The sequence below is a fragment of the Pecten maximus genome, chromosome 8 (assembly GCF_902652985.1).
Source record: "Pecten maximus chromosome 8, xPecMax1.1, whole genome shotgun sequence".
NCBI lineage: Eukaryota > Metazoa > Mollusca > Bivalvia > Pectinida > Pectinidae > Pecten > Pecten maximus.
The window spans coordinates 8533838-8556499 of NC_047022.1; the positions used below are offsets into that span (position 1 = coordinate 8533838).

At 35.4% G+C, this 22662-nt stretch overlaps 1 protein-coding gene across 1 annotated transcript in view; it reads left to right on the plus strand.

The window, feature by feature from the left end:
* Positions 1 to 22662, plus strand: part of LOC117332095 — a 68184-nt gene that overhangs the window by 8448 nt on the left and 37074 nt on the right. Inside the window, 25 exon segments of the mRNA XM_033890980.1 lie at positions 165 to 296; positions 676 to 760; positions 1176 to 1363; positions 1760 to 2068; positions 2703 to 2836; positions 4429 to 4686; positions 5216 to 5378; positions 7614 to 7856; positions 8029 to 8158; positions 8745 to 8929; positions 9905 to 10234; positions 10827 to 10957; positions 11580 to 11840; positions 12216 to 12399; positions 13145 to 13384; positions 13590 to 13719; positions 14026 to 14210; positions 14610 to 14939; positions 15625 to 15749; positions 16849 to 17106; positions 17365 to 17548; positions 18475 to 18717; positions 19473 to 19602; positions 20217 to 20401; positions 21939 to 22247. Coding sequence (XP_033746871.1) covers positions 165 to 296; positions 676 to 760; positions 1176 to 1363; positions 1760 to 2068; positions 2703 to 2836; positions 4429 to 4686; positions 5216 to 5378; positions 7614 to 7856; positions 8029 to 8158; positions 8745 to 8929; positions 9905 to 10234; positions 10827 to 10957; positions 11580 to 11840; positions 12216 to 12399; positions 13145 to 13384; positions 13590 to 13719; positions 14026 to 14210; positions 14610 to 14939; positions 15625 to 15749; positions 16849 to 17106; positions 17365 to 17548; positions 18475 to 18717; positions 19473 to 19602; positions 20217 to 20401; positions 21939 to 22247 — 5052 coding nt within the window.

A 22662-nucleotide genomic window follows, 5' to 3' on the forward strand; every position in this document is an offset into this window, starting at 1 on the left:
TCATCAGATATGTACTCCGACCTCATTAATTTATGCTGTTCACAGTGTAATACGAAGAAAAATTCTGATTTAATTGGGTACATTTTAAATAAGCAACAAAATAACACTGTGTTTCTACCCCATACAAAACCAAATGTAACACCAATGTTTCTTGACTATTGTAGGTCAAGTAGGTATAATTTTATCTTCTACCTGGTACGAGCCACGTGAACCGCACGTGCCTGATGACGTTATGACAGCTTCTTCGTCATTGGCCAGTCACATAGGATATTTCTTGGAACAGCTCATGCACAATGGTAAAATATTACATACTATATACCATATACGTAAAATATCACTTCTTTTATACCATAAAGGGAAAATGAAACAAACTTTCTACCATACAGGTAGCATATCACATATATACCATATAGGTAAAATATTATTTTCGGATATCAGAACCTTTTTTTTGACATTTTATACATTACACGATTATGGCAAATTGAAATTGATGATTCTTAGATAATTGTTTATACTGTTTCATCGCCTTATTTTATTTATATTGATTTTTTTTCAGTCTTATATCTAATACACATAGTTTAAATAGGCATAATGAATAAAGTAAAAGTTGACGTCCTCTATCTCTAGTCTTGTCAGAGAAAGGACACTTTTCAAAAATGCTGTTTTTTCTATTAGCCGCGATTGACTTTTTGGGTGTGGAGTACCCGACAACCAACATGACGTCACGGTTATCTGTTACCGAAACAGCCGGAAGGTCGAGGTAAACTTTAAATCAGAATTTTATATTAATGAATCCGGAAAATTAAGAATATAATCTGAAGATATATATTAGATAGCATTTGAGAACAATGTTCGTCCCTTTTTTGTTATAGCACAAGTTGCATAGTTACATTTCCACGCATCGTGATTTCTAAAATAAATACCCTAGAGGTGCGCCCATATATCTATGAATAATATAAACGTTCTTCTTGTCGTCCGAAGGCAGTAAATACCAGTCATTCAAAATGGTATTTAACGTTCAGCACTGAGACATGTACAAAAGGAAGTATAATTTAATGTACCGGTGTACTTTAAGTTAGTCAATGTTTTTAGCATTCCCGAACTATAACAAACATCAATTTGCTTAAGGTCAATATGACGACAGTTGGCAAAATATATACAACTTGCAATTTCAGAGCAACTCAAACAGAAGAGGGCAGTTATACCCAACATCTGCGTGAACTACTGACACGGCTAAAGGGGTCCGTCCAAGGACTGCCCATATACGTCATGGCAAGCACAGTTCACACAGACCATTCTAGCAGTTCTCGGGATTTGGAGAGAGTGGATTGGTATCGTGATCAAATCAACGAAATATTAAAAGGTTTGAGCTTACTATCAATCGCAACTCTTACCGCATTCTTTTTTGAATATCCAAGGGAGTGCCAGACATGGTCACAAGTGATTATGTCTCTAATAACAAAAACCAAGTCATGTCCCAGTACCCTTTCAGTTCCGGATTCCACAATGCGCTTTATATAGGTGATCTAATTTTATATTGGACGGGGGGTAATCCCATACCTTCCGCTTATCCAAACCCTGGAAAGATATTTTGATGTTCATAACAGTTTTAAAAGCCATTAGAAAGATTACAAAACAAATATTTGATATTTTTACTACATGAATGTATCTTTGTTGATGAATTAAAATCCTATCGAATATGATAAACAAATAAAAATAAATTGACATGCGCAAACAATCATTTCTTATCCTTCTGCAGCAATCACCATTGATAACTGTTCGGACGTGAAAGGTTTTTTTGCAACCTTACCTGCCGCTGCACATGTAGGGATGGAAAACCGGAAATCAGACTCCAGTTCGGAAAGAAGTCTGCCGAGAGCTTCCGAATTATACATCCAACAGGTTGTCAATGACAACGGCTTCACAGAAGGCTACAACATGATTGGCGGCATGGCAACTGGGCATGTTGCTAATGAAAACTCCATGCTATTCGACAAATTTCCTGATGATTTCCAATGGGGCGCATCAACCTCTGCTTACCAAATTGAAGGAGCATGGAACGAAGATGGTTAGTGATAATACAAATATACATGTATACAAAAAACCGAGTTTCTTTTCTTCCTACCCCTACCGTTCTGATATTGATAATACAATCTAGTTCTATCCCCTATTTTGAAGGATAAGCAAACAAGCTTCAAAATATAGCATGATTGCTTAAGGTCAGCTTAATATTTTGCATTCGTGGAAATGTATTTGTTAATTTCTTCATGTGTTTTATGACAAAATACTACGGTTTTATGCAATTCGATACGGTATCTTTGTAGGAGTTTCCATAAAAAATCAGATTCAATTTCGCTATTGCGTCGTCGGTATTCCGTGTTGTTTTTTGTACAAGCAGATAGTTGATAATATATATATATATATAAATAATATAATGTATTTTTTGTTTCCTCAAACAGTTTTGTAATACAGATAGATGTTCTATATATTTGAAAGCACCTGTGTCATATTTACTCCTTTTATGAATTGATGTAATCTGTTATTTTTTAAACTTTGAAAACTGAATAAATCAAGACATGTCATAATGGAATGAAATCATCATCACTTACATATTTAAATTATTTGTCATCATAATATGAAATAATTGACAGATAGATACAAAGTTACTAAACTATTTACCTGTGTACCTATGTTTGCTACAGGGCGAGGCCCAACCTTCCTCGACTTTATTTCCCAGAGCCATAATGGTGCCATTATAGACAATTCCACAGGAGATGTGGCATGTGACAGTTACCACAAGTATATGGACGACATCAAAATTTTACAAGATACAAAGGTATTTCTACTTTAAGACTGCAGGTAGTAGGCGGGTTTGAAGTATCCTGCAAACCTCGTTATAATTCATTTGAATAGTAGTTCAAAATAAAATATGTGCTTGACGATCGCTTTAAATTCCATACAAGTGATTATGAAATTTATTTGCGGCAAATACACCTCCCCATAAAAGGGGCCGCGGTGGACTAGTGGTTAAGGTGTCCCGACACTTTATCACCAGCCATCCATCTCTGGGTTACGGGTTCGAAACCACTGACCCTAGGTCGAAGGCTTTTCTCGGGCTGCTCCGACTTTTCTCAACCTCCAATAGAAGGCACGTCCTTAGATGGACCCTGGCTGTTGATAGGACGTTAAAAAAAACCCATTAAACCCAACCTTCCTATAAAGATTTTGACATTTCTTATCAAACAGTTTTGAATTCCATTCGGCGTCTCCTAGGTATCAGTACTTTAGACCCTTGGCATCAATAGCTAGCCCTAGGAGGAAGAAACAGCTGTATGATGTAAATTCACGGTTTTACTCAAAATTGGTCATGACAGATGCCAATACATGTCGTAAAATTCTACAACATAGACAATGACAACCTGCAACAGGTTGAGGATTCGTTTCCTGATTTTTGCTTAGGTTAGTTTTATGTAGTTTAATGGCATATAAATTGTCATTTGAGGACGGCCTTCCGTGAGTACAAGTTACATGCGTGTGTTAAATGTGCATATTTTGATAGCATGGGCACAATTAGTATAACTGCAAGAGATATCAAGCAGGACACCTTACCCTGTCACATTATACTGACACAGATGAACCGCGAACAGTCGCCCCACCACAAACACAATGAGCTTTAAACAGAGTATTAACTGCCATATTTAAGGAATATGGTATGTCTCGGCTAGTGGACGGTTTCTTTTTTTCACGACAATGGTTAAGAATACTTTGAAGGACAGGCGTAAGTATATATTATTATCGGTACAGACAAAAATATCCTAATTATTGAGGAGGATCCGACAGGCAAGGTGAGTTCGGGCAATACTGTATATAAAAATAATAAAAATATACCTTAACCTGAAAACAGCGACAGGACCAATGGGATGACAATGACTTTGTCAGGGGGTCTTTACCGGGAGGGACTACTCTGGATTTATCACCGAAATGTTGTTGTGGATATTGAATGATTCAAATGAGGGACTATAAATATGAGTTTCAATAACCTATTCCAGTCTAAAAGCTTAGTGAGAAAGATACATAATGCACATTGTTTGACACTAACAATATTACTCATCAGGGTTTCGAGGATAGTTGTAATCTAGCCACTGACACTAACACAATATATTTAAAAACATCAATATAAACTCTAAACTTTTGTTTGATAATGAATATAGATTAGGAGACTGTGTCCCGAACGTCGCTGACAATTTCTGTTGCGACAAAACATGCATGACGCTGTTAATACGGCATTTGCTGTCTATCACTTTATTTATTCAAAAAATGTTATTTTCAGAATTGAAATATTAATCATAATGCAATGTATCAATAATTTACGAATGAACCATCACGGTATTTGTAATAATTCACACAATTTACGTTGTCCCTTAACAGGTAAACACGTATCGCTTTTCAATCTCCTGGGGACGAATTTTTCCGCATGGTGCCGACCACACTGTTAATCAGTTGGGTGTCAATTACTACAACAAGGTCATCGCTGGCCTCTTAGCCGCTGGAATCGAACCCATGGCCACTTTGTATAAATATGATATGCCGATGGATCTGGTTCAAGCTGGCGGATGGACGAATTCATCTACGATCGAGCATTTTAAAGCTTATGCGAGAGTCTGTTTTCAGGAATTCGGAGCTAAGGTATGATTAGAATTATTCTGTAGTATACTGATAATAAACACAAGTACATAACTACTAAATAATGGACTAAAGGAAATATTTTGTCAATTATTTCATGTCATTTTTAAAACTAAAATATTTCGGTTTCATGGTGAATTTTAGAAGCCCTTAGAAGCGTTGTCATCGCTATGATTTAATTCGATGAACATTTGTATACGTTGTTAAGTCCAGCACTCAATGATTAAGATATTGTTTTCCCCAGTTACAATATATAAGGTCAAACAGAATGTTTACATTAAAAAATATGTTAAAAATGACGTTTTCTAAATCAAGTATGATATACATGTACGCCATCACCCTTGTAAACTTTTCTTGTGAATGAAATGAGGAAATAACGAATATAGAATGTGAAATGACAACTATTTAAAGAGGGAAAGCGCTTACAGAATTTCGAATATATCTTTTTGTCAATACACAACACGTATCTCGGATGTTGCGCCTCAAAAACAGCATAACTGTACATACAGCCGTATATTGTTTAAAATAATAGGTGAAGACTTGGTTTACAATCAATGAACCGTATGTGATGAGCCAAATGGTGTATGCTAGTGACGGGTCTGGTACGAAGGACTACATTGCTGCTCACAACATGCTATTGGCCCATGGTAAAACTTACCGCATGTACGAGAAGGATTTCAAGCCCACACAAAATGGTAAGTAGGTAACTAGTGTAAAACCTACTATCTGATCCTGTAACTATGGTAATTGTACAGTGATGACGGGCATTAACTTATGACAGGTCATGCAATCGTCACTTTGTATATGATAATATGCATATAACGTCACATTATATCCTCTGAAAGCGTCAATCGTTGTCAGAGAGAATGGATGTTAACCTGTCTTCCGCTAAGGAATATTGAAGAGACAAACAGTATCTGTTGCCTTATTGTTATACATTGTCTCTATTTTATATTAGTTCCTTTCAATTTCAACAAATTTTATTTCTTAATAAGAAAAAAGATTAAACAACTGGCATAGCCTATATAAATTCCGTTCATTCCTATGTAATCATTCGTAGAGATATTTTTACTTGTTGGTTCCTAAACCATAAACGGTGCAGCAGAATACGTAAACATTCTCGCATTATCCAAGGTTTGAAACCAACTTCAAATACTATGTGTTTTAAAATTTAATTAAACACAAACGCAACGAGGAAGTAGACATATCAGGCAGATTCAAACGATTGAAGTGGGTGCAGCAATCTTATATTGGTAACTTTACTGTCACATAGATACACAGATGGAATTGGAATTATGTCGAGATGTGTGAGGAGATGGATTTGGTGTCCAGCTGATTTCACTCTTTGTTACTTGTAATAGAAGGTTAATTCTCTATACATGTGACTATAGGTTACACGTGGTCAGATCTTATGCCTCGATTTTTGATAGAAGAGTTATCTGTCTATTTAAAACGTGAATTAGTAGATCGTTCTTTCTTTGGTTTGGTTAGGTTTTATTTGCTTAACGTCCTATCAACAGCTAAGGTCATTTAAAGACGGTCTCCCGTGCGTGCGATATGCATGCGTGAGGCGAGTGCGTATATGTGTTTCGTTCTTTCTTTGATTTATATGTTATCAACAAGCAAATGCTATTACGGTCACCATCTTTGTGAACTTTGTGCAAACCATACAACCTTGAGAAGTTTTCATCAACTCATCTTCTGAATCCCTGTGTTGTAATGTCATGTCCGAAGTCGATATCTGTCTTGAAAATAGCAATGTTTCCTATTCTTACTTATAATTGTGTGTACACTAGCCACTCAAAAGGCAAAATGTGTTTATAGTGAAAAATGCTATAAAAGTGTAATTTTCTCATAATACAATTAGTCCAGATGTCTCGACAACTGAAGGAATTATCATTGCCGAAACCCTATCCTTGCCGGAAACACATTCAATGGCGAAAAACATTATCTTTTCCCGAAAATATGTGTAGGATTATAGTATTAAGATTTGCTACACATGGTTTAAGGGAAATAATGATGCGCACAGGAGCGCTGGAAATTCTTATTTCATGTTGATATAATTTGATAAATTTTATGAACTGAACGCAAAGACTCTAGATTGTTTCATCTTCAATTTTCATTTAAACTAGTTACGTGCTGTCTTACAAAGCGAATAAAATTCAAACTTTTTGCATATCTATCTTCGACCAATATGTGATAGATAGTTTTAGAAAATGTCTTTTTCTGTGTTGTTTATCTTTCTCAAATCGCAGTTAAATGTAAATATTGTCTCGACATAGATTCATTCGTTACCGTTGCATTATTGTTGCTTTCGAAGAATTTACATAAGAAAAAAGTGGAGCACCCTGGAAAACTCTGAAACGCTGAAGAATAATTGAAAAGGGGAAGAACATACCCTGGTGCACTCCTTTGTTAGATGCATTATTTTGAATAGGGGAAACCTAGTAACCGCATTAATACACCAAGCATTTTCATTTTTTCAGCGTTAAACATGCAATATTAAAAATAAAACCGCCACATGTTTGCAGTAATTTTTTCCCTTGGTGTATGACTTAATGTATGACTTAATATAATTACTATTTTATTGATCATGTGAGCATCAATCGTAAGAGAGACGTCCTTAATATCGGTGGAAACTCAAAGTCGGACCATATAACAGAAATCAATGCATGAACGGAAAACAATTGTTGATAGAGCATTAAACACATGATGTTTTAGATAATTTATGCAAAAGCATGCAAAACCTGTTGCTTTTTTCTATAGAATTTCAAAAAAGCCTTATGTTCTTGAAATATAAAAGATTTTTCCAAACTTGAGAATAAAATTTTCATATAAAAAACGGGTTTAAAAGTATTTAATTAATAAAAAGTTGTTTTCGAATTTAAAAAAATAAATATCTTACTATTATTTAATGGTGTATTCGGCAGGTAAAGTAAGCATAGTGCTTTACTCTGAATGGATGGAGCCAAAGCAAGCTGGGAATCCCTCCGATATGGAAGCGTCTGAACGGGCGATGGAATTCAAGGTCGGATGGTTCGCAGAACCAATATTCGGCAATGGATCATATCCCGATGTGATGAAAAAACGCGTAGCAGAGGCGAGTCGAGCTCAAATCCTAAGCGAGTCCAGATTGCAAGACATTACGGATGACGAACGCCTTATCATCAAAGGTAAAACAATTGTTGATCAATGATTTTGATATGAACTTTCAGGTTTCAGAATGAATTAGTTTTTTGATAAACAATAAAAGAATTTGTATTGCTATATAGTGTTTACAATACAAACGACTGATCTATAAACATTTTAAATATTTTCAAATTTTATTTATATTTGTACTTTAAGGTTCTGCGGACTTCTTCTCAATGAACATATACCGCACGGCACTAGTAACATCTGCTAATCCAGCTGATCTGAAGACGAGATTTGAAAAAGATGCTGGATATGTTCTCAGCGTTGATCCATCCTGGAAAGAGTAGGTTTCTATGTCTTTTTTGACACAATGATAATAACAATTAATAATAATATGTTTTAGATAAATTGAATAATTGCATGAAATCTGCAGACATGATAGATTGTGTTAGAATTTGATAATTATTTATCTGTAGTGAGGGTTAGGGAGCAGATTTCCTTCGTGCTCTTTTGGAACTCTAAATTCCAAAACATCTACATTTTATAAGCTTCGTCGGAGGAGCCTTGTTTCCTTCCTATTAACTTGATTATGCTTTTTGTTTATATGTTTGAAGCTTGTACCTGAGCAAGAAGGAACAACATGTTCAATTTAAAAAAAAAAAGTCGGTAAGAACATTTTTGTTCAAAAGCATCGTAAAGTCTCGATTGGTGTTCGTCTTTTTGACACACGAAAATAGCCAAACCTCCTGAAACCAACAGACATTCACCAAACGCATACTTTTTTGCACACAAGGAACGCCGTCATTAAATGACCATAGCTGTTGATAGGACGTTAAACAATTGCAAACTAAACCACACCAGATCTTTTTGAAACATGTAAATGACATCTCACTTAAATATGTCTTTATGACTTGAATAACATCTTTCAGAACATGTGGTGGTAGGATGTATACAACTCCATTGGGCATGCGCAAGATGCTGAATTGGATTAAACGCAAGTATGGAGATATTCCTATCTTAATAACAGAAAATGGAGCATGCGATCAGACTGACGGGATAGAAGATCAGGATCGGATAGATTTCCTTCGGGATTATACCAATGAGGTATTGAAAGGTGAGAATGTTTCTGAGATAAATTTTCAAAAATGGACGAGGAAGTTTTCGACCCCTGTAGAAGTTGTTTTGACACAGTAACCTCTTAAGAATAAATCCAATATTATGCTTGATAAAACGGTCTCCCGTTTTCTCCACTCAAGTTTGCTTCCCCGTGAAAATATTGATATGTTATAGTTTTTCTTCATTGTCTAAATTATAACCTATGTGTTAATACCGGGGTATATCGCAGTACACCTTTTTATTAAGTTAATTCCTACCCGCAAAAAATACGCCTTCCTGGCGTATTGAAAGCGTACTGGCTCCGAACATTCACGTGTTATTCCATTATGTATGCTAATGAAGCCAATATGGCAATAACGAGTGAGAAGTCTCCGAAATAAGGTGTTAAAGATATTGACGTTAAAGTAAGAAATGAGTATATTCTTCTTTGAATTAACAAGCCTACCAAAAAGGCATTCCATTATGGATGCTACACTGTCAGTAAAAATGGGAGATACATGGAAACCAAATATGTACGTAATATTACTCTTCCTTTCCGTTTTAAAAGTATATCGGAATATGTGTGTATGATAGAGCGCTCAGCTGATCAAAGCACTCTTCTAGAATACACTTCTAAAGTAGACTTCTGAACATAAACTGCTCTTAGCATAAAAAACCAGAGGAATAAAACGACTAATCAAGCAATTCAAGTTAAAAAGCTTCGAATCGAGTTTAAAAAAAATATAAGTTTCAGTATTCAGAAACGTTTTTTGAGATACTCCTAGGATAAAAGTATGTTCCGGTCATCGTTTCTATCCACATTTTGGTTTTAGCTTTAAGTTGAAATGTAGGACTTTTAATCGTAATATGGGCATTTACTAAAAATTAGTATGCCACGAAACTATTTAAATACATTAAAACCATGAAATAAATGAAGTACCCACACAATTTTATATTATGCAGTTTATGACAACTATTATCGATTGTATTAAAGCTATACGACTGGACAATGTCAGCGTGACTGGATACCTGGTATGGAGTATTATGGATACGTTCGATATCACCTTCGGCTATGCCAATAAATACGGTTTGTACCACATCGACTTTAGTGACCCTGATTTGACCAGGGTTCCCAAACATTCAGCCTCCTTCTACAGACAGCTGGTTTCGGAGAGCGCATTCCAACATGGCTACCCTGGAATCGGAGGTAGGGGCGTCGCACCTGAGATGGAGAATGAGTTCTTCTATGATGTTTTTCCTGAGGATTTTGTTTGGAGTTCAGCAACAGCAGCCTATCAGGTGGAAGGAGGCTGGGATGAAGGTGGTAAGTAATTGCCAGTAAAGGAAAATATGCCAGAGAAACGAAGATGATGTTAGCAAAATTATCTTATTCGGGAATATCGCTCATAATATTTTGTTTCAAGTTTGATGACGCATTATTATTTTGAAAAATATCCAAATGAGGTTTGTAGTATAGTATAGTATGTGTATGAATGGATAACAAGGTATTTCCTTAAGAGATATTAAGAGAGATGTGATTTATTTGAAAAATACCTCTCCATTAATGGTAGATCACGATAGTTTTCACATGAAAAACAAGAAGTTTAATACTTTATATTTAGGCACCGATCAAACTGTTAGTATATATCTAAGATACGTATAAGCTCCTAGAAAATTAATTCGGCTGTAAGCGAATGGTAGATTTGAATACATTTGGAGGCATTTGCATTGAGTTGTAAACAGTTAGAAGATGAAATTAACACCCCTCTAAGGATAGGGTGTATTTTGCGTGATGAAAACTGAACAGAAGACGAAATATAAAATTAAATTTATAGTAAATACTAGAAATCCTTTCGCTAGAGCGCCTATGAGTCTAACGGTATACGTACATTGTTTCTGTAACTAACACTTTACAGGGCGTGGTCTATCAATCTGGGATGTTTGGGCACAGACCCCAGGGAAAATTGCAAATAATAACAACGGCAATGTGGCCTGTGACAGTTACCACAAATACAAGGAAGATATACAGCTGCTCAAACACCTCGGGGTACGTTTTTATTCTACAGTCAGGTTAACTGTATTTGACGATACATATACTTGTCCTTAATGGCAACCATGGTTAGTTGAATATAAAAACTGACCTATGACTACTTCCGTTTTTCACTTTTTTTCGCACGCCTAATACGTAAGCTTGACCACTTGACCCTTTCCACACACACACTTACATACATCACATGTATGCAAGCATGAATAACGATACCTACCCGAACGCCTTTCAGAATCTCAAGCAATGCCCTATTTAAACAGCGTCAGAAACAATATACATACATGAATCACACTTGCAACGAGTACATCAATATATTATTTTAAATAGACTATATCCAAACGGACACGGTTTTTTTTTAGATCTAGAATAAATCAAACGATAAAAGGATATGAAAATCAAACGATAAAAGGATATGAAATTCAAACTCGGATAAAAGCCCTGTAAATATTTATCATGAAGACGTACTTTTAGCATGCTTTATATATAACCCGTATCGAAATCAGTTTAACAAATAATTCGCAAACCGTTAACAAAAGTTACAAAATGCACTCATTCGGCATACTTTCATATTATATATTAGTACAATTGTCAATCGTTATTTGATTTGTTTTATTCTTTGCAGGTTTCCCATTACCGTTTCTCAATATCCTGGCCAAGAGTCTTACCAAACGGCACTGTGGCAAGTGCTAATCAAGATGGTATCGACTACTATAACAAACTTATTGACGGTCTTCTGGCGGAGAACATCCAGCCCATGATCACACTCTACCATTGGGACCTTCCTCAGGCCCTTCAGCTCAAGTACAACGGATGGCTTAATGAATCTATGATCGATATATTCTCTGAATATGCAGAGTTCTGCTTCCAACAATTCGGAGACCGGGTATGTTGCGAAATTATTATGCATTAGACAAACATAACAAAAATATATGACGTACTTATAGCATAGTTTGTCATGGTCAGGTAGCGTTTTTGTGCATTGCTATTGCAATCAACCTTATGTCGTTGGATTTATTTTTTACCTTGAGTATAGTGTACATCCGTATCTTATTATCATATTATACTTATCATAACTATATATTTTTAATGCTTTGTCTCATTTCCTTTAAACTCCAACACGTTTGAAATGGTGTGTTAAAAAATAATTTTGATTAACAGTCAAAACGTTGATAGCGTAGCTTATTTTCAATAAATAAAGATTATACAGGATTTACATGCTTATGATTGACGGACGATATAAGTGTTTGAACTTCTTCAGGTAAAATTCTGGATCACTTTTAACGAGCCGTGGATTGTATCGTGGCTGGGATATAGTGTAGCCGTGTTCGCTCCGGGAATGTATGGACCTGGGACTAACGCATACATTGTTAGTCACCACTTGATCCTAGCTCACGCCAAAACGTGGCAAATCTACAACTCCACATACCGTCAACAGCAAAACGGTAAAGCCCACAAATTATATTCCCTGTACAGCATATACTCCCCCACACGTATATTATTAGCATTTGTGATATTTTAGCGTATTTGCTCATAAATATTCGAAATAAGTAAAGATTAACGCTGAATATAATATCACCAATTAAAACTTGTCATAGTTATCGCTGTAACACTGACTAGTGTAATGAAACAAAATGATGAAAATTTGCCTGAGTTTGTGTTAATCTCAGAAAAAAAAGTCATTTCCTCCCCGATGCATGTACTGCTATATTATAGACTTCGAATACCATTGACACACCAGCCATAAACACAATTGAAAGAGAGGGAGAAATCATAGAGCGAAAAGGCTTTAGTCATTCTTGAAAATAAGACGGTTATTGTGATAATGTCTTTATAATGATATATACATGTAGTTGCATGGTATTAGTCAGGTGGTTACAAATATTCAACATTTTCAGGTATGAATGACAGGTGAATAGATAAAAGTTTAAATAAAATATAGCTGGAGCTGATATGGCAGTCATCGTTGAATCAAATTTGAAAATTCTGTTATGAAAAAGATATTTGAATGTAATATGACTAAAATCTATCTGGATACATTGGACTCTTGTCTAATTTAAAACTACTCCGGATGCAAATTTGTATAAAGATATTTCCGAACTGAGTCATAATGACAACAACTAATGACTCGTGTATCCAAGTATGAAATGACCTGAAAAGACGAAATAAATTTGTAAAATTTGGCTGCAGGACAGGTCGGTATAACTCTGAATGCTGGCTGGTCGGAGCCCGAGGATCCATTCAACCCGTCTCACCTCGAGGCTGCAGAGAGGGCGACCCAGTTCGACTTCGGCTGGTTTGCCAATCCTCTTGTCCATGGTGATTATCCTGATGTAATGAAGTGGCAGGTTGGGAACAAGAGTGTTCTGCAAGGATTCAACGAGTCGCGACTACCACAGTTCACAGACACAGAAACAATGATGATTAAAGGTTTGTTAATATTCATTTCAGGACAAATGATTTTTAATTTTGCGATTTAGTTTCGGGAAATGTACATTTTTTGTTTAAAAATAGGGTGAACAACTTTTCATCTTGTGAAACTCGATAAAATCACACTTAATGAATACAAAATTTTAATTTATTTGTTGACATTTTAGTTTGCTGTGAAATCAAATGATAACTTCTGATTTCCCAGGAGCGACAGATTTCCTCGGTCTCAATTTCTACACATCCGGGCTAGTACATCCAGAGGATAGAGACATCAATGACATTAGTTACGATGCAGACAAAGATACTGGGGGCTCTACAGACCCAAAATGGCTAGGGTAAGGAAAGGATCAGGACTTCATTTCAAAGTAGGCTAAATCGTTTTTGAAATGTTTAGGATATATATTTCTTTCTTTATTAAAGTGAAACTTTTGTCCTGATTATTTGTATCTGTTATTTGTTTTTATTGATTACAAAAGAACAAAACAGTGACAAAATAAACCAGTATATAAAACTATCTGAATTAGAAATCTCAAAACAACAACAAAAAACAAAGCAAAACAAGTTTTTGATCATGATTGGAGAAATCACTAAATGATCAAAACTTCCATACGTGCATTACACATAAATATTTATGTTTCAAGGTCAGGGTCAAATTGGTTATGGGTGACTCCATTCGGTATCCGAAAAATGTTGAATTGGATCAAAAATCATTATGGAGATTTGCCTGTGTATGTAACGGAGAATGGAGTGTCCGATAGGAACGGGTCCTTGCCAGACGTACACAGAATTAACTATTACAGGTCTTACATTAATGAAGTGCTCAAAGGTGAGATTCAAAATCGAGTTAATTATTATGTATTTTATACAGGAAACGCAAATAAAGATAGATGTAATTATAACGTACACCTACATTGTACAAAGAAAGTCACTTCTGGCAAAATTTTAAAAGTCATGGAGGATAAGCTCAACACTAATTCCATCCTCATTTATAGAATGCTCAATATTAATCACCGATTGATACAGTAGTATTTCTTTAGAAATGATGCGATATTTTATAAAATAGGCTTCGCAATCAGTCATCAACTGTACGAAATATGTATAATCAGATCAGAGCAAATAATCACATGAACTTTTGAAGCATATCATCACGCTTGTTTAAAATAATTTTAACGCTATTTCCTTCTCTGTGCATTTAAGTTGTATAAGTTACAATTATGACTTACAGCTCGGAAGCTTGATGAAGTAAATGTGAAGGGTTACACAGCCTGGTCTCTGATGGACAACTTTGAATGGGGTAGCGGGTATGACGAGCGCTTCGGTCTTCACTTCGTCAACTTCACTGATCCTGAAAGATCCCGGACACCGAAAGAGTCGGCATTTTTCTATTCTCAGGTTATAAAAGACAATGGCTTCCGACGAGAGGCAATGACAGCTCCTGGAGTTATAAAGACTTACACTTACGAGAATGAGTTCCTTTACGGGGAGTTTCCTAAGGGTTTCGCTTGGAGTGCGTCCTCATCAGCTTACCAAGTAGAGGGCGCATGGAATGTTTCTGGTAAGATATTAATTCGTTTTTGTTATTATTACTTTATTTGACAAGATGTATTAAAGAAACTTAAACAGGACCGATCAATCGCGGTTACTGTTCACAGATTGTTTATATAATGTAGTGTCGTTATTCAAACTTGGGAATAAGTTGTGATACATATAGTATACAACTTACCAGGAAGCTTGAATGGAACAGGAAAACGTAAAGCATTATAAATATTCAATTTCGAAATAACAGTATATAAAATATTTCCCTTTTAAACTCAAAGATTAGTATCACTGAATTCCTTCTTTATTTTTCCAAATTTCTCAAAGAGAACAGCGAACAGTTTTACATAATTTATTGATTTCGAATTTTGGCATGTATGCTTGAAAACTACTAAACGCATATCTAATAAATAGTCGTACACATATAGGTTTCTGTACACTCCTTCCAATTATTACTGCAGATACAATTTTTTGGGGAAATGCCCTTTATTTAGATAGTAAGCGATACTATTATTATACTAAGATATAGATATAGAGATTGTCCTTTAGATGGAAGGTGACGTTTTGATAGAAAATATAGGAAATGTCTTTCAGATGGATGCTATGCTTTATGTAGTAGATACGAAGATATTCTTACGGTGCATGGGATATATGGTATTGTTTTAAAAATGTATTTGCATCTGTCGTATCTTAAATGATTACAGGGCGAGGCGAGAGTACATGGGATAAGTATCTCCACCAACAGGTACCAAGTTCTGGTAATGCTGATGTTGCCTGTGACAGCTATGACCAGTACACGGAAGATGTCAAAATGCTCAAACAACTTGATGTAAATATGACTTGATGTACCAAATGACAACACTTCTGATAACTGACTTTTTTCATATATTTCCACATAAAATGCAAGTGACAAAATTGATATGAACACATTTTACACCGGCCAACATATTTCTGTCTGTCGAGGAAACAAGTAACAAGATTTGATATATTTTCGTCTGTGTCCTTGCGTCCTACCTAAAATCCTACCTAAAGATACTTTTCCTGTTTTTGCTTTCCTGTCGTTATAAATTTACGTATTCAATATACAAATATCGCTAATAAAGAGACAGCTAAAGATTAAAACTTTTGATTACATTTTAAAAGCAACGCTTGTCAAGATAATTTGTTATTTCACATTCATAATATATCCTTGGTATCTCTATTATAACATGATATTTTAAATCTTCATCAGGATGCATTTCTCAATGAGTACGTATTGCTAACACTTTGAAATTAATCACATCAGTTTCAAGGTCATAAATGTGTCAACATTTTGCTTGTACGAGAAAGGATTATACAAAAGTATACGTCAGTATATTTTCCATACACTCTTTTATATTTATGCTTTGCAAAGATGTGTTTATATGAATAAAAAGTCATTTTGAGTAAATATAGTTTCACTCCATTTCAACTTACACTCAACAAGCTTGAGCTTCTGAAGTACTTAGATTTGTTTTATGTTGAATATATGATGACAGTTTGCGAAGTGTGCAATACTCATAGTGAGGCTTAAAACCATTTAATGTTAGATGAAAATACTTTGCATTGATTCCTTATGCTTGTGAAATATTCAATTTCCTTTACAGCACATTCTATATCTCTTATTCCACTCAAGATATCACCGGTGGGGACAAATATATTTGAAATATCTGTAATCAGAAATACTGATATTATATCAGTGTTGATAATGCAATGCGCTTAGTAACCAGAACTCATCATTGAAATATCTAACGAGTCATTTAGGATACAGTTAAGTACAATATAAGGATTATTCATTGCAAGTAATATTATTTTATTTCCCTTGTGGCATATTTGACTGATTTTGTTCCATGTTGTTTTAGCTTATCAAATCCAATTAATATAGCACTATTCAAATTTTCTTTTGCCAGGTGTCGCACTATAAGTTTTCTCTATCTTGGTCTCGGATCCTTCCCAATGGTACAAAAGGCAACAAAAATGACGCGGGCGTGGCATATTATCACCGCCTAATAGACACCCTATTGGAGGCCAACATCCAGCCTGTCATCACACTCTTCGACAGCGACTTCCCACAGGCACTACAAAACAATGGAGGATGGCTTAATGAGTCAATGGTCGATTATTTTGTCGACTATGCCAGGATCTGCTTCCAGGAATTTGGAGATAAGGTGGACTCTTTAGTTCTTGAAATTGAAGTTTATTTGACCCTCTAATGATAATTTCACATACTTGTCTACTCTGAAATTCAAATAGATTCTTGAAAAATAAAAATGACGATGAAATACAAACAGTAAAGAATATCTGAATGTGCTAGATGCCATGGCCGTTTCACTTTAAATGTCATGAAATGTTTTAATACAGAAGATTATCACATTAAATGGTCTTAATTCACAGTTAAATCGTACAAAAATTGCCTTCGCACACAGGTCAAGATGTGGTACACAATTGATGACCCCCACACATTTGCAGTATCTGGATACGTTGGTGCTACGTCACCTCCGAGCGTGTCTGGAATAGGCACTGAAGTGTACACAGCCGTCCACAATCTTATTAAGGCGCACGCAAAAGCTTACCGAGTGTATGATACAGACTTCAGACCCTCACAGAAAGGTAAGTGTCAGAAATGTATTATCAAGATTAACTTTTTTGTCTTCCTCTTCATACTGATGTTTATCGCTAGAACTTAACAAAGAAATAGGTTTCGTAGAAGGCATTACTTATATTACCCTCAAAATAAAGTGATGTGTAGCGTTTCTTTCGGATACGAAACTTTGTCTATATAAGTCCAGGAATTAATGTGACTACGGCAGTGATAACCCAAACAAATTATTCAAAGATTTCAAACTTTTATGTACACATCAATGACGTCATGATACACATAAATCCTAGTCCGAATCAACCATTCAGCACTTACTATGGTGTCTCACACAATCCCACAGAACACACTAGGTACTGGTGAAGTATACATCCCATATTAAGGAAAACATACAAATAGAAATCCACTAGAAAATTCTGAGAACACAGATACGTCCCAAAGTCCCAGATCTTCCCGTGTTCTCTCTTTTCTTGGTGTTGGTTCCTAAAACTACACTCTAATTTGCGAAAATACACTCCTTCCGGCTCCTCCGGCGTTTCTCGATCATACTGTTTGATCAATCCCGGTTGCTTAAGTTCCTTCGACCTATATATAGCTCTTTGATTGATAATGTGCTAGTTATTGTTACTAAATATACCCAGTCAAGCGTCAATTATACAACATTCTAATACGCAAACTCCTGCAATACACAACTCCATGTCATTAGCTGTCTAAAATGGAAATGATGCAACTCATTACAGTAAATACTCCTTGTGGGTCATTGTTGTCACAAAGTTCAATTTTTATTATGTTCAGTATGATGCCATTAATGTAAATTGAGGGCCAGAGTTGTTTGAATGTATATTCTGTATAAAAGCAAACAAAATATTCATTATCAGTTTTCGTATTTTAGGTTTGTTTCTTACAATTGGGAATACTTTTATATTATCTTAAAATACAGGAAAGATTGGAATCACATTACATGTAAAATGGGCCGAGCCAAAACAGACCTATAACCCGTTCGACGTGCTTGCATCAGAGCGGTATTTGGATTTCAATCTTGGATGGTTCGCCGACCCGATTTTCCTTACCGGACAATACCCACCAGTGATGAAAGCACAGATCAGCATGAAGAGTAAACTCCAGAACCTTACAAAGAGTCGCTTACCGGAGTTCACGTCTGCGGAACAAGACATGATTCGAGGTAAGACTGGCTTCTTAATGATCAGTATGAGATGTTGATACTTTTGATTGGTTATTTTGTGACATATTACAAACATAGTGAAAAGAGTTGCCAAAAAATGTTGTAAATTGAAAGCAGAAACAACACTTTTTTTTATTACTTTTCCAAATATCCTGCCGGAAAAAAATCAATGTTTACTTCTACTGTAAAAAGATTAAATAGTTTAAAACAATTTTTGAATGAAACAGCTTATTTACAGTATCAAAACAATGATACAGATTGTATAAAATACAAAATTTGAATCGGTTAACATAAAGTGACCATTATATAGGGATTATAGTTACGTTTTGATCAATATTTGCCGGTTTCTGTACCACACTGATACTCAGAAGAAATTTACGAGTTGCACTCTGTTATTGTGAAATGACATTTGCCAAACCGTTCCGTTTTAAATGACCGACAATTTTGACTTCCGAATTGTAAATATTTGAAAAGTAAATATAGTGGTGTAATATGATGCTACAACCATTAGAAAGGGAAACAATTCGTACACACTATCAAAGGTAAAATATGTAACGATGTACAAGAGAGATAAGGGAAGACTTTAAACTTCTTGTCCAAAATTTCAAACGAAACATGTGATATGTATAAAAATGTGCTTTTCCCCACCTCAATAGATATTTTACTTAGGTAAAATTCCATACTTACTTTAATATTGTTGAACTTATAATCTACATGAAGTTTTAAGTTGTATTTGATACTAATCGAAACTGCAGGTTCGGCTGACCACATGGGAGTCAAATTCTACACGTCACAGCTAATAAGCAATTCCAAACAACCACCGTCAACACCAAGTTATTATGACGACCAGGATCTCAAATCAGAAGTAAATCAAAGCTGGCCTGAGTAAGTATTTAGATAAACAGTTTTTCAAAAAAAAAGTGTAGCTCTTTGTTATATCACAATATTAATTTATTTCACGAATACACATAGATGAATAGATTCGTAGATATACCTAAATGTTGACATGTGAATACTAGTCAGCCATGAGGTAAAGCCACAATAAAAATTGCAGTACCTTGTCAATAGCAGTTAAAATATTATCGTAATATCCGACCTTGCGATTCCTTAAAATACAAATTACGAAAAATGACCTTAAAATCCTACCGAAATAGCCTTTCCATAAAAGTCTCAATACTACGATTTAATGGCTTTGAACATTATGAAGCATTTGCGAAGAGTGATGCTATTTTTAAACTCGGCTGTAGTTTTAAAATCTTATGCCATTCCAAATCCATCCATTGTTACTTTTTGTGATCATGAGACAGTGAATATATAATGCGCTTATTTTACCTGCCGTTTCTGTATTTCCGTACTTTACTGTGTGTTCATTCAACTATATCGTTCAAAGCGAAAAAGATAAGGAATGCTTGGAAAGTAAACAAAGATGTTGTTTTATCTGATATTTTTTCTTTAAATTACGTAAAAAACATTTCAAGCTTTATTATATTTGAACACAGGAGCGGGTCGTCATGGTTACGCGTGACACCGTTTGGCATGAGGAAACTGTTAAATTGGATAAAATATAAGTACCCAGGTGTGCCTGTGTACATTGCGGACAACGGAGTGTCGGATAAGGATGGGTCACTCCAGGATGACCATCGTGTCAATTATCACAAAGAACACATCGACGAAGTCCTGAAAGGTTTGTAAAAATAAGAGTGACCTAAGTGATCGATTGGCCACTGACATAACTTCTCTTATAACCAAAGCAGACGCTTGTTCAAAATAAATCAGTTTTTCTTTTCAAATGTGTTAATTCCTGAACTGCAGATCTACTGGTAAAATGTCAAGCTGTTACAATTTCAAGAATGATAATGCATTTCGACGACACTCTATACAGACAGACAGACAGATTCTTTATTTCCTCAATTTTGAGATTACATGTCTTTTATCAGTGAACTAATTAACATGAATAAAGTAAAGAAAACATGATATATACATGTTACATTGCTACATTATATGCGTTGCAGATTATTTACATAATTCAGTGTCACCGGTATCTCAAACACAGAAATTTATGCCTCAAGAAAAGTGCTAACTTCAAATAGCATCTGTTCTACGCAGTGCGCAACTCCAGTGATGCAGTTCTCCCACTCACTATCGTCTATATCCATCACCATTCTACTTCCTAACAGAAACAAGTACTGCTCATCTTCTTCCAGCGAATCCAATTTAACGTAATCACTAACTTTCAGTGTGTTAACAACATGCTCCAATAGCACATCTCTACTGCTGAATAGATATGGACATTGCACAAGAAAATGCTTTGCTATGTTGTCTGTTTCTTTTCGACACAATTTACAAGTTACTCTTTCGGCTTCTGTCCTATACGATAATTTTATTAATTCCGCTATTGTCCACGTTAGGTTTGGATACTTCAAGCTCAATTCCCAAAGAGGATTTGTGCCAATGTGTGGGTGTATACTAGTATAGCACTTCAGTAGATAATTGTTCTCACTTTTATAGCACCACTCATTGAAATAAAACTGTTCGGTAACGTTTTTAACAAAGAGTTTCCACTGTCTTGAGTTGCATGTCAAAGATGAAAGAACGAATTCAAGGAAGAATGAGTGTATTCCAAATCGTATCATGGTGTCTGATATGTCCCGAATAAAACTGGTTCTACAAAAAGGGTTCTTTCCAAATATAAAGTTACTCACCCGGATAAGGAATAAAGTTTTCCAAACGAAATCAGTGCTAGCATTGCACACCTTATTCCAAAAGAATATATATAACAAGGTTGACTATTTAGATCAAAATTACCGAACGGTTACCTAGTACTTGGAAAGCGCTACAACATAAATGAATACATATAGAGTCTGTAATCTGGTAAGTTGTTGAACTTGAAAATTTTTTGAAGCATTAATATCTACGCAGCAATTAAATTATTTAAATTCGGATATTAATAAAATCAAAATATCTTTTGGTCAAAATGATATCAAGGTCTGTGAAATCGTATTTATTTAGCGATTCACCAATATGCGATTTAATTCAAGCAGATAAAACATAGTTGAATTGTAGTGCATCCTCAATTCAAAAATACGTTCCAATACTTTATATGTGTCAAAACTCATTTCTAATCTTATAGTTAGTTTAAATGTTAGTTATTTTCCTTGATTAACCTAAAACATTTTCTTTCGACTGTGACCTTGAACCTAATTGTCGGTTTTGTATTTTAGCTATCAAGCTTGATGGATGTGATGTTAGGGGCTACTCCGTGTCATCTCTAATGGATCAGTTTGAATGGGGCGCCGGTTACACAGAGAAATTTGGAGTATATCACGTTAACTTCACAGATCCTCGCCGGACCAGGACACCGAAATTGTCCGCAAGTTTTATTCGGAACGTAGTTCGAGCAAATGGATTTTACAAGGATCTGGACCCATTGCCCTACCAGGACGAATTTCTGTATGAAACCTTCCCAGAAGGCTTTGCATGGAGTGCTGCTACAGCGGCTTATCAGGTGGAAGGAGGCTGGAACGAAGATGGTAAGTATAAACAATGCATATTCTTTCTATACAAAAGGACGAGGTTCTATACCGTTTTTTTTTTGTCGTGGCATATAGCGTTTTCCTTGGCTGCCATTCCATCATAATTACCTGTCCGCTCATTTGTCTTTTTCACGAATGCAGGTATGATGATATTGTTCATGTCAAGTGCTGTTTCTCACACAAATAGAAGCAAAATTGGAGAGCTCAGTCCACTATGGTTAAAGCATCGACCATAGATATACACGATGGTCCGTTGTAACAAGCCGGGCTCTAATTTGTTTTGGAACTAATTAGTTTCCCTAACCCCTGTACAACGTCATATCTATGCTCATCTAAGGACCGCCCTTCATGTTCGCGATACACTGCAGGTTTCAGTGTTAAGGCCTCGTCAAGAAACATGTGTGAATTACCT